Source organism: Accipiter gentilis, chromosome 6 (genome assembly GCF_929443795.1).
Source record: "Accipiter gentilis chromosome 6, bAccGen1.1, whole genome shotgun sequence".
Classification (NCBI taxonomy): Eukaryota; Metazoa; Chordata; class Aves; order Accipitriformes; family Accipitridae; genus Astur; species Astur gentilis.
This window is the reverse complement of record NC_064885.1, coordinates 5,364,506-5,377,958: the sequence shown is the minus strand read 5'-3', so window position 1 is coordinate 5,377,958 and position 13,453 is coordinate 5,364,506. Positions and strand designations below refer to the sequence as shown.

General features: G+C 40.1%; 1 protein-coding gene across 3 annotated transcripts in view; it reads left to right on the top strand.

The window, feature by feature from the left end:
* Positions 1-94: 94 nt before the first annotated feature.
* GOSR1 (golgi SNAP receptor complex member 1) overlaps positions 95-13,453 on the top strand; it is a 32,046-nt gene continuing 18,687 nt past the window's right edge. For 2 of the 3 annotated variants that reach the window (XM_049802700.1, XM_049802702.1), the window contains exons 1-6: positions 95-202; positions 728-842; positions 2,590-2,677; positions 2,899-3,006; positions 4,146-4,237; positions 4,417-4,491. In XM_049802700.1, the coding sequence (XP_049658657.1) occupies positions 172-202; positions 728-842; positions 2,590-2,677; positions 2,899-3,006; positions 4,146-4,237; positions 4,417-4,491 (509 nt within the window). In that variant the 5' untranslated portion in view covers positions 95-171. The remainder of the gene's footprint in view (positions 203-727; positions 843-2,589; positions 2,678-2,898; positions 3,007-4,145; positions 4,238-4,416; positions 4,492-13,453) is intronic. The other variant, XM_049802701.1, reaches the window with a different exon arrangement.

The window sequence follows — 13,453 nt, the reverse complement described above, 5'->3', positions numbered from 1 at the left end:
CTCGGCGCTGTAGGGAGACCGCCGGGGTGAGGCCCCGCCTAGCCGCTAGGGGACGCTGCAGCTGGAGGTCCGCCCGTCCCGTCGGGCGCCGCGCCTTTTAGGAAGACGCTCTAGTCCGGTCTTCTCGGCGGCGCGGTCTCTCCGGGCCGCGGCTGACGTTGGACAACAAAGATGGCGGCGGGGAGCAGCAACTACTGGGAAGGCGAGTGGGGCCTGAGGGCGACGGGGACGGGGCGGCTGCGTGTCGCGGGGTCCTCCCGGGGCACAGCTCGGTGAGGGCAGGGCGGAACCGCCGCCGGGTTCCCTCTGCCCGCCTCTGGGGGCCGGCGACGCCCGTTTGCCGGAGGCTGCGGTAGTCCCCTCGGCCCCGTAGCCATGAGGCGCCGGTGCCTGGCTGAGCCCCGCGGCGGGGAGGCCCTGGGACCCGCGGTGAGGGGGACGGCACCCCGCGCCGGACCCTCCCGCTCGGGTGGGACAGGGCCTGTGGGTGTTCAGCCGTGCCCCCCCCCCCCCTCCTCTTTTCAGCATAGGGTGCTCCCCCATCTGCGAGGGTCCCCCCCCCCCTTTTTCTGTGGGGTTCCTTTCTCAGGGGTTCCCGAGGGGAATGCGCCAGCTCCGCTCGAAAGCACCTCGTGAAAACGCGTCCCCCGAAGGCGTGGGGTCGCCGTGCGGGTTTGTGACTTCTTCCCCCCCCCCCCCTTTCCCTGTCCTCGCCCGCCCGGTGCAGATCTCAGGAAGCAGGCGAGGCAGCTGGAGAACGAGCTGGACCTGAAGCTGGTTTCCTTCAGCAAACTCTGCACCAGCTACAGCAGCACCCGAGACGGAAGGCGCGACAGGTATAGGTACTAGCCCGTTTCGTTACGTTTTAAATGCTGCTTGTGGTACTTGGTTCCTTTTTAAAAATTGCTGAATGTTAGTCCCACCTGTGGCTTTTAGGCTTAGCTTCTTAAGAAGCTGATTTCAGCGGTTCTTGGCGCTGGTGCTGGTCTTGATGCAATATTGAGCGATATCGGCATGTGAGTCAGGAAGGTGCGTGGGCTGCCGTGGTGCATCGTGAGAGAGTATGTGTCACTAGGGGAAGCTGAATTTAAACTTCAGTTTGTAACTCAGGGGTTAGCGTGCGAACTGATGATAGGGCTTTTTAATACTCGCTACATCGACTTTATTTTCCAGTTTTTCTTGCATTAAAGTAGCAGGAGGTTTTCAGGGATTCCAGTATTAGGGCAATTTAGCCTTACACCTCCCAGGTGGGCTGGTGTAGTATTTGTAATCTCCGTTTTAATGATAAAGGAACTGGAGCGCTGAGCAGCTGTGACTGGTCCAAGGTTGCGCAGGGGACTAGACCTCTCTTCAGAAGGCATAGCTGTTTCTTTCTGGCTTTCTCCTAAGATGAGTAGTGAGAGCTATATATATGGGGGTTTTTATGTGTATACATGAACCAGATAAATACATATATGTGTGCATATATATACATATATATACATGAGTAGTTTCTGTTTGCTTTAGGCAGATTCATGGTTGACTGAAGAATTAATGTGATAAAACTTTTCAAGTCTTTCTAGCTTACGGGTCAGAGTTGAGGTCTTCCCTGCAGTTCCACAGCACTAATTATCACTAATTATCAACTTCTCTCTCCCTGTGCACAACCTTTAAAAATTGCCATTCTTTGCTTATTAACCGTGGGTCCCAGCATTGAGTATTAGTTGTGAGTGTGACTACTGTATGTATGTGTGTTGATATTTTTAGTTAGTTAGTTAGTTTGGTGATTGAATCACTTTTGAACCTTTTCCGTGAATTTCTGGTTCTGGAAGCCTGAGAGCTCCTCAAGAATCATCACGTTACTCTTGAATCAGAGTCCCAGTCTCTCTCTTGATTCTAGCTCTGTGCTGTTAGTTGCCATGTATTCTAATTGTTTTACCAATTTTTGCTGTCCTGTGCAAAACTTACTTCTCTTACTCTAGTTACGGTAGCTTACCAAAGCAAAGAGTAGTCTCTGAAAGGTATTAGTTGTCATACTTCTGCAGGTTGGCATACAAAGTGTTGTGTTTCTATTCTGTTGTTTAGATATGACTTGTCATTGTGGTTTTAGTTTATTTTAAAAAGCATAGAGAAGGTGCTACTGTATGAAACTGTAATTGTGATAAATTGTGTGGTTTGTATTGCTCTGTAGAACACTGACTGCTTAATAGGTCAGTGGCTTGTCCTAGCACTGTGTTATTAAGGTGTAATTATATAGCTGGTGTAACATACTAATAGTGCAGTGCTCCCTCCTGCCAATAAATAAGTAAATCAATCAAGCTTAAAAGTTGGGGGGAGAAGGGCACTGGTGCTAGACATGTGCTGGTAGTAGACAAGTGTTTGGTGTCAGGCAAGGAGAGGTTATATTTCCCCCAGATGATACTGTGTCATTAGCTCAGATAAGAGTTAAAGGCATGTATGGTAAGAAAATGTAATTTTTCTGAGCTTAATTCATCTCTCTAGGAAACCTGGGTAGTGGAGTTTGCCAACACCTAACACTAGTGTTTCCGTATTTCTTGCATTCATGAAAAGATGATATACTTTTCAGTAACTGCTCCTCTTTTTCCTTAGCTCGGACACAACTCCTCTCTTAAATGGATCAAGCCAGGACAGAATGTTTGAGACCATGGCTGTGGAGATTGAACAACTTCTGGGAAAGGTAACTAAAGTTTATGTGGTTTTACTCCAGCATCTAGGAAACACTGCAGTACAGGTTTCTGTGATGAGTATTAGGAAGTACTAGTGTGAGCAATAGACAAGTGTTTCTGAAGGTATGTGTCTGTCATTAGAGTTAGCTCCTTCAACTTAAGCATTGTAACTTTCTTACAAGAATAAGCCATTTCATGGTTTTGGGTTGTTTTTTTTTTTTCCTTCTTCTAGCTTACTGGAATAAATGACAAAATGGCAGAATACACAAATAGCGCAGGAGTCCCGTCCCTGAATGCTGCACTGATGCATACGTTACAGCGTCATAGAGACATATTGCAGGTAACAAACACATGACCTTCTTGCTTTTATTTTGTTTCTTTGTTTGGAATAATTATTAGCAGTGCTGATATCATAGCCTACTTGAGTGTCTTACCAGAAGATTTAGATGCCACCAATCCATCTCACTTTTCTTCCCTCCAGGCATCCCAATCAGTGAATTCTGAGTTGAAAAAATAGCATTTTTTATGTCATATTGGTGACTAGTAACTCACTAAGAAAAAACAGTAAAGCATGACATCTTACGTAGGTATCTTTTATATAGCAAGAGGGGAAATGTACTGTAATAAATTATCTTGTCTTTGTGGTCTGTCACATAGCAACACAAGAGGGAACATCACACTTAAGAAAAATATGATTGTAAAACTATCTAAACTGCTAAAGGGAGTTGAAGGAAGTGTGATGGCCAGAGCTACTAATTAGTGTTATAAATCAACCGTGTTTCAAACTGGTGGTGTTTTCATGGCATACTAACGTTAAAAACACGTTTTATTTGGCTGGTCATATACAGTTTGATTTCTGTTTTGCATCTGTGCAATACACAACGTAAAAAGCATAGTATTTTGTAAATGTCGTAGCATTTATATGAAAATAGTGCTGAATGCTTACAATGGTTTTGGTGGACACCAGTTGCCAGTTAAGTTGGTTTTTGAGAGGTACCAGCTGCCTGAAATATTTTCAAATGTAGAATTGTAATTTGAATGTGAAAAAAAAAAAAAGAGAAGTCATCTTCACTGTTCAGAAAGGACTTTTTTTTCAACTGGTGTAACTTAACAAAATAAACCCAAGAACATCTTCACCACACCAAATAAGTAGGTTTTACTAGGGCTTCTGATTCAACCGGTAATGAATGGGTAATTCCAACACAAAATGATAATTCATCAGAAAGGTGTAGATATATGAAATTGGGAGAAGGAATTATGGTGGATTTACCTTTATGACCTTAGCTGTAGCTATCAGTGAGTTTTAAAAATACTTTGCATTAACTTCCCAGCATTTTTGACGTTAATTTCATAAGTTAGTCTTGCACTTTGAATTAGAAAACAGTTAACGTTTTAAAAGATGGTTGGATCTTACTTGAGTATATTGTACTGTTAAATTGATCTCAGGATCCTAATTTAGGAATAATTGTTTCATTACAGGATTATACACACGAATTCCACAAGACCAAAGCGAACTTTCTGGCAATACGAGAAAGGGAGAATCTGTTGGGATCAGTACGAAAAGATATCGAGTAAGTTGTATTGTTTTTTATAGCAACGGTATGGGACTATCCTTGGAGGGAGAAGGTGGAAACCTTCGTTTAGCAGAATACTTGGCATAGCTTATTCGTCTGTGCTCTGAATAAAGCAAAATGTTACTTGAATTCAAGGTTGTGTTAAGATTCTGTTTTGTTTTGTTGTTGGGTTTTAGATCATATAAAAGTGGGTCTGGCGTGAATAACAGAAGAACAGAACTATTCCTGAAGGAACACGAACACCTTCGAAAGTAGGTGTTATTTGTTATTGACTTACGTTGGAGGTGTCTTAACTTTAGTGGGGGATGAAACATTCTTAATTTCAAGTAATGAGTGAAAGCTTTGTCCGTTTGTAGTTATGTATGTCCACAATCAATGCCTTGCAGTATGTATTCTGTGACAGTGTTGCTATTTATGCAGCTGGATAAACATTTATTGCTTATGCTGACTGTGAAGTGCTTACAGTAGGTAGTAGTCATGGTAATTTTCAGTGATTTTGACTTTAGGATCTTGTCAACACTAAGTGACATCTATATGTTGTCTTCAGTGGGCTTTCACAAGTCACTTGTGACTCAGACTTCATGCTTGGCCTCCTCTCTTAAGAAAGTAGATGCCTTTATAGTATACTAACTGGGATAAGGGTTAAAAAACAAAACAGTCCCAATGATTTAGCTGTTTTGCTATTTTTTCTGCTTTATTTGTCAAAGTCAGACAGAGAAGAACATTTTTTTTGCTTTTGTCCTTACTGAATGTTTACAAAAGGTGATGGAAGAGACTAATTCCAAAATTACCTGTGTACTTCGATATTTCCAAATTGACTCTGGTTTATTGGTCAAGACAACAAGTGGAATAGAAAGCACATTCTTTTTATTCTTGTTGCAGAGAGGGCATTAAATTATGAGTAGCTGTTTTGCGTGTTTCCCATTTAGCAAAAGCAGCACAGTCCAGTAGAAGAGCACTGCAAGGTTTATGTTTTCTAGACAGTCAAGGAGTAGCACTGATCTTTATGGCTCTGTGTTCTTGACTGTAGTCATGCTACACCTCAGTCTTACACAAGAGGGCGGGCTTTCATTTAAAAAAATTAAATAATAAAAAATTGCCTGTGGCTTTCTCAAATGTGCTTTCTTAAAGATAACTTAAACTTCTAGCCAGAACTGCACAAAAAGCTTTTACAAGAAATTAAAACCAAATTTTTCGATTGTGGCTTACCACCAGTTCATCCTCAATTGTCTTCAATACCTTTAAAACTTAGAAGTTAATTGATTTAAAGCTTGAATTATGACTTTTGTTAGGTTGAATTCATTATTAAACGTGCGTGATCAGGAAATGTAAAGTTTCCAGGAAAAAAACCCAATCTTAATATTTTGAAGGTGAATGTTGCCTTTGAAAAATCAATGTCAGTTAATCTGACTAAACCTGATTCTTTCTAGATGTTGTGTTTGGGCTTTGTTAATTTGCTTTGTATTTTTATTGGAGGGGTGGTAAATTCTTTTATACATTTGGCATTTTGTTAAAGAAGGCTACAAATAAAATATTTCTGGAGTTGTAAAATATTACTTCTGAGAAACTGACATTCCTCTGAGTGCAGTATTTTGAAAAGTTTGAAACAATGAAGAGAGGGAAAACTTAAACCATTTTGTAAACGTTATCTGGCAGATGTCGTCAGAATTTGAGCCTCGCATTCATTGAGGCATCGATTACTTTGATCTCTTTAAACATGCTGAACTCTCCAGTATGTTTTTAGGGTAAAAATGCATGAAAAATAGAATTACATAAGGTAGTTTCAGAAACAGTTAAACCATCTTCTAGGTTATTATTTGGAAATGTCAAGACATAAAAAAACCCCCATGACACTGAGAAAAAGAAAACAAATAAGTGTGAGTTGGGGATCTTTAAGAAACAGGGCCAAAACTCATTATGGAATACTACTGCAAGGTGGAGATAACTGTAGGGTGTATGAAGAAATCTGGTATAGAAGCAGAAGACAACCTTGGCCAGAAATCAAAGCTTGCAAGATGTTCAAACTTTTGAACTGAGAATCAGTAAGCTCAGAAGGACATACTGGCAGAGGAAATTATTAAAGAGTTTCAACATATTTGTCTTCAGAGAAAGCAGTTAATGAGCTATTAATGTCAAAAAGCTGTAAAAGCTAGCAAAAGGTCCCAAGAAATCACCAGAAGCTGGCAGATTACACCAAACATGCTCCTAGGATAAGCTGACAAGCTTTGCCTGAGTGTCGATGCTGAATATTTGCAGTGCAGTAAGTCATGGTGCTAGACTAATTGGTAGAACTACATGATGAATATATATACATTATGACAAAGGCACTACAGTAAAAATTGAAATGTGTTTTTAGTGAAGTTGTGAAACCTATAAAAAGAGCTTGAAAAATGGAGATGGGAACATAAACTTTGCAAGTGTATTATTATATGCTGCAAAGTAATGAACTAATGCCACAAAAATTATATATTTGTATCAAATATTGGAGCATTCTCTTGGTCTTGACCCTGCTTAATTTATGATATTAAGTACTTTAAGCTGTTACATATTTATTCCATGATCTGATAATGGAGAATATATGAGCTATTACCCCAGTGCAGAGTACCAGACTCATCTGTCAGCCTTTTTCTTTATGCACTACCATGTGGGATAGGGTAAGCGGAAACTTGAATTTACTCTTGGCGGCATTTTCCGTGGATGCTCTTTAAAAAGCGTGCTGGCAGCCCTAGGCGGTATTGTTTGTGGTGGTATCTCACTTGGGAGTAAGAGTAGGAGAGCCAGAAAGCTCTTCTCGGTAGGGACTTGGGAGAGAAGCTGGACCTCTGCTTTTTGCCTAAATCTGGCTTTTTATTTTTCTGTCACATTTTGAAGATCATCTCTTCTGGAAGGACTAAGAATGAAGGAGAATCTCTCTGTCTTAATTTTACATATGTAGATAATCATAAAAAAGGAGGGGAATTAAAAAATCTGCGAGTACGAAGTTTTGATGAATAAAAGGATCTGACATATATTAAGCACCAAGGGAATTACACAGCTGAAGCACTGTGCAAACCCTTGCTATGCCTGTAATACATAAAACTGCTATCCATTAGGCCGTGAGGATCGTGCATCCATTTGGATTCGCTTTGCCTGGGTGGGGCTGGCTGCTGTGTCAGCGCTGCTGGCACAAGGGTGTTGTGCACTTTCACGTTAGGATCGTGGTGCTGCCGGGGCAGCCCTCAGGTTGGGGGCATGCAGGGCTCTGCTCTGCTGCACCCCAGTTCTGGGAGGGTTAGAGAAAGCATATTGTGTTCTTCTCTCTTCAGTGGAAAGCTTCACTGCTGGTTCAATTCATTTTATAAATTAGCTGAATTTGAGTTTTATTGGGAAAGGAGATTTGTCTAGAAATTATATTGACTGTAGGTGGGAGACAATTTAAGGATAGTTTTACCTACCTCTGGAGAGAAAAACAATAATGCCTAAATTTTTAAATAAAAATGTTAACACCAGTTAATTAAAATGAGGCTGGAAGATGGGTCTTGTCAAATATTGATGCCCTGTTAATATTTTACCTAATACCTCAGATCTTTTGGCATGGCAGATGCTTAAAGAAATACCAAATCTAGTGTTTTGCAGTTGATTTTTGAATGCTTGTTTTCTCAGGTCTGTGCCATTCAGTAAAGGTGTTTGTCTCATCTTTTCTGTTTGTGTACTTTTGGCCAGCGAGGTGAACAAGTCATCCTTTTTCTTGTAATACTCTTTTCCATCTAAAGAAAGTGATTTTGATGAATAGATCTAGCTTAGCATTTTAGAAACTGCTCTGAAAAGTGCTGCCTCAGAGGAAGGAGTCCTGTCAACTTAATGTTTGCCCTGAGAAATTCCGCAGTTATTAATGAGTTATAGTCTAAGTCAGCAAACAAGGGACTAATGAGTTTGATTAAATTCCCAATATTGCCTATGTATGTGACTGGAGATTTCCCTTGGGTTAGTACTTGCATTGTATGTGGATGGTGGTATATCAGGTGATACTGATGAATTTGTCTAAAAATTGATGAAGGCTTCCAAGGTTTAGATAGAAATTACAGATTTTATTACCTATGATGAATTCCTTGTAAAACTAAATGAAAACTAGACCACTTAGTGGTCGCCGGAATTTGCTGTAGTAGAGTTGTTCTGTCACTGTACAGCCATTGTATGACTATTGCTTTATTACTCAGCTCCAGTGCTCAAAAATGAGACATTTGTCCTTTTCCAAAAGAAGTGGCTGGTGGTGATGCAGGTGCCTGTGCTGGTGCAGATATCATTAGCTGTGTTTTTAATTGTTATCAGAAGACTGCATGTTTCTGGTGAGTGTTGCTATGCAGGCATCACTCTATCCAGTAAAAAAAAATAATTTCAGCTTAGAGTATTAGGTGTAAGTGATGCAGGTAAATGAGATGAATCTGCTCAAAGTGTTCAGGCCAGCTAAGGACATAAAACATCCCTATGTGTCTTAAAATGTTTAGCGCTGGGAACAGAGAGGGTAGGGGTGCCAGAGTAGGTGGGTGAGAAACTTGAAAGGAGAAAAGGAGAGCAAACAAATCAGAGGGATGTGTTCTGCATGTGAAAGAGAAAAGAGGAATAAGAGAAGTGAGCAAAAGAAATAACGGGAATCTGCAGCAGTTGCGTAATGGTGCTATTAATAATACATACCTGATTCATGGAGATGATTAGGATAAATTAATGTTTGTGCAGTACTTCATATATGTGAAGTATTCTGAAGTACTGAATACTTTTATTACTATTATTATTGCATTTCATTTTTCAGCAGATTTCAAATTTCCTGTTGTTGTTTGGGCAGAAATGGCCACATTCAGTAAAGAATAATCACCGGGAAACTGCTTTCAAACTTTGTTCGTAATACAGTCCAGATCTTAATAGAGGGAGTGACTTGTTGACCATTTTTCCTCTGAATATTGATGTTGCTTACAAATTTTCACTTCCGTACTGATTTGCCCAGGGAAGTCCGTTTAATGAGATGCAGAGACACCTTACAGGGGTGTTTGGTTACAGGTGTGTTGATGTTTTGGGAAAAAGCTACCAGTTTTCTACCTGTATTTAATTTCCTTTTCTTTTGTTATCCCTGTTTTCTGCTCTGCACGCCCTGATTTCCATTCACTGTGCTGCTGCTGCTGAGGTTCCTCTGGATTTCAGTGGACCTTCAGTGTTGGGTTAGAACCAGAGAACTGCTGTTGTCTCCCTTTCCACCTCATCTTTTGCCTCCAGTTGCAGGGGGAGAACACACAGATGCCTGGGCATTAACTGCTCCGGCTGACACATGGTTCGCTACTGCATCTCCTTCATCTTCTCTTGGAAAGAAGGAGACTGTAGGAAAAACAGCTAATTCACCAATTCCTTTTTCCTTCCCAAGGTGGTTGGGGAAGCAGCAGGGAGGGAGGAATGTGATGAGCCTCTTCCCTGGGTGCCGGCTGGCTGCTTGCTCTGCAGCCTCAGAACTGCTGAGTTCCACTTTAATCAGGTCCAACAAGGGTTTGTTGTTTGTTTTTGGTTTTTTTAATTGCAAAACTTGCCTCTAAATTGAACTTATTTTTTGTTCATGTCAAAGCAGAATGTGGTGTTCTTGTCAGTTCATTCCCTTAATTTTAATGCAGATTGTAACTGAAGCAGCACTTCATAATGAATAAATTTCTTTGCTTTATAGTGGTTACGAAAACACCAAAACAGATCTGCTGTGAAAGGACAGTACATGCTATCCATGGCCTTGGTTTGGACTGTTTGCCAAGAAGCACCGAATACGGTGTAATTTGGCTGCAGACTTGCTGTGCAATAGAAATGGAAGGCTGCAGCACTTTATCTATTGAACTGGAAGATACAGCGCAAGCAGAGATTGAGGAATCTGGGTTAAAATGTTTCTCTGCTGGCCGTTAATTGCAAGAGCTCTGGCATCGGTGTGTCACTGTTTTCCCAAATGCAATTGACTTGTTTTCTTTGTTTCTGGAGTAAGGAAGTTTGAGAAACTATCGCATTAAAAGTGTGTGCTAGTGTCTCAGCTAGCCAGTCAGGATGACTGCAGCAATTACCTTACTGACTGACTTACCATTGAATATCTGTAACACAGACTTTTTGGGCAGGGCTATATGCTCTGAGTGACAGCACAGATAAAATGGTTTTCAAGGAAGAGATTTGAACAATGGAGGATTTTTGGTATTGCAAAAGCTTACTTAAAGGTGCACAACAACTTGTACCATAATCCTGTTTCAAAATACAATTCTATTTTCTCTCTCTGCTCTGTCTCCTATTGCTGCAGAGTTTTCTCGATAGCAGTTATGCATCAGTGATTTCTTCCGTTAGCCTTATCTCTACATGGGATTGAATGGGTTTTATCTCCAAGCCTGCTGGCAGAACCTCTGTCTCTTGAAGATTTGTGGCAGAATGACACAAGGCCACTTCATAGGTGGCTGGATTGGCTTCCCCTGTAATAGTCCCAAACTGAATATGAGACATGGGCATGTCATATGCTTAACTGCAACACCAGACTGAGCACAATTTACCTGTTTTCTTATTTTAATAGCAAACACTGCTCAATGAGGGAGACAGTTCATGTCTTCTGGAAAAAAAAGAAACTTCACTGCTTATTATGTGACTGTAATTATATGACTCTATGAGCAAGTTACTGAAGTAGTTTAATGAGAATTTGGGGAGGTTCAAAGCCTGCAGGCAATGAAAGAAGAAGCTCTCCTGGGTATTGTTATTATTTATAAATAACTTAATAAAAGAACGTGAAAATCAGCCAAGCACTTCAGGATTTAAAAGAGGTTTTCCCTCTAAAAATAGCTTGAGCTTCATTAGAGTAAAATCAACTAGTGCTTTTCATCTTCCTGTGCTGTATTTATGACTCAAAAAACCAAACCTACCCAAAACACTAAACCAAAGATTATATTTGTCTCATAAGGTTTATTTGCATGCTTTCTTTATAGTTGGATTGCTTTAAAAAACATTGTAATCAATAATTTCCCTGGCACTGATGATTGTTGTGATATTTTTATACCTCAGCATGTCTAAAATGAATGATATTTGAAGAAAGGCCGAGGGGACACACCAAGCAAAAAACCCAATGAACCCACCACACACATGCACAAAACCTGGTTTGGGGTCTTCCTTTGTAACTTCCAGTACAAAATTGAATTATCCGGGTGACAAAGGATGCAGTCGCACAGGTGTTAGCATAAGGAACCTCAAACCCCTTGTTTGCTTTTCATCTGTAGAAAATGTGAAGGTTTATGCATGAACTTCCACGTACCCCTGGGAAAGAGGCTACAGGAGCTGAGGTCTTTATGAATGTCTGCAGAACCTAAAGAACAAACCCTCACAACACAGCGTGAAAGATTGCCTGAATATATCACAGAAAAAGGGTGGTTGGGACTAAAACTCAGCTCTGGTTTTCAGGTTTGGGCTTTACCTTTGAAACAGTAGGATGCCCTTGATTAGGCAAGAGGGAGGGATATAAAACCACACTTCAAACTTCAGAGCTCTGTGTTTGCTTCTGAAGTTTCTTGCTTATTTCAGAAATAAACAAGTCAGTGATGCATGTTTTATTTGTTTTTAGCTTTCCTTTCAACACTGTTTCTTAACTAGGACAGCTCTCCCCCCCACCCCAGTCTGTATTGAAATTAGGACTTTGACAACTACTTAAATCCTTCTTGCATGGGTTGGTTCTGAAAAGTAGGTGCATCTTTTGAACAGGATCAACAATTGTGGAGTTTTATAGAATATCTTTTGTGGAATCTGAGAATTACTTATTATTCTCATGCAGCATTTTTTTTTTTTTTTTGTCAGCATGGCTGCGTACTTCATTATTTTTTAAGGCCAGAAGTGCTTGCTTATTATTTGCTATTGGAACCTGCAGTAAAAACAATCTGTTGAATTTCATTTGATGTGGATGGGTATGTTAAATAATGATTATTTCCATTTTTCTGAAATACAGAGTGTACCTCTGGAAAGTTATCACGTTACTGTATAAAAGTAATTCTTGAGTTTATTCAATTGAACCTCTGTACTAATGCATCAGAAGGAGGTTCTCGTCGTTCTTGGCTGCTGAATGATAGGCTATGCAGGTATCTTAGTGTGTTGCTTTACCAGTGATTTGATAAAAAGCATTGACTCCCGTCTGCTGAGGGTATATACTTTCTATCAAATCCATGATGGTAAGCAGAACTAGATTCAAATTCCCACTAAAGCATGCCTGTTGTAGCCTGATAATACAATTTTGCTTAGCACCTTTAAAGGACCTTAGTTTTGTTGTCAAGTGAAAGATGCAGAGTGCTTTCCTCTCACTTGAGAGACTTGTTTATATTGGGTATGGGCGCACTTTTGGAATAATGCATCTTGTTCAGTCTTAGATATAAAGACAAGCCTAAGAACACAGTGAAATTGGGTCGGAAGAAAAATGTTGAGATCTTCACCCATTAATGAATTGCATTCTGAATTTGGATTGTAGATGGTTTAAATGTAGTGTGCACTTTAATTTCTGAACCCCAGGTGTTCATTATATTGTACAGTTAACTATGCAGTTTTAAGAATAATTTTCTGAAACTTAATCAACAGGCAGGTAGGTGGTTGTAACATTACGTACTTTGGTCAAGTCCTGGATGAAAGCCATATAGCTTTCTACATCTACCAAACAAACCCTCAAAACCACAGCAGGTGAAAATGCAGTTAGGAAGCAGAATAAATTTCTATCAATGTGTATTTTAGGGTTTTGTACTAAATTAAAGCTGGGATGTCATCCTAGGGATAACTCTCACTTCATTTCTGTGTTAGCTTCACTGGAAATTAAAAAGATATTAATCACAACGTTGTTTATGTGATGAGGCTCTTCTGAAGACATTCCCCCTTGTGTTCTCTTTTCTGGGTTACTTAGGAGTGCGTGAGTAGTAGAACAATTTTTTTAGCTTTCTCTAGCTTTAGTCAAAAACCACTGAGCTAGAAAAGTGGCACAATCTTTTTTGTTACAGTACAGATTATAAACCGCTTGTGTGTCTTGTAAGTTGGCTATCTATCTTGTCTGTGTGTGCCCAACAAATCAGTAATGACAGGTTATCTTGGTAGAGCTCATTTTTTGTCAGATCAGTGTTGGATATCAAAGGCTGTGTTGCTTGGTGTTGAGGGGTTTTCCCTTTAGTTAAAGGTATAATCTAAATTATATGTTTTAAATCAAGAGGAGATCATGAAAAC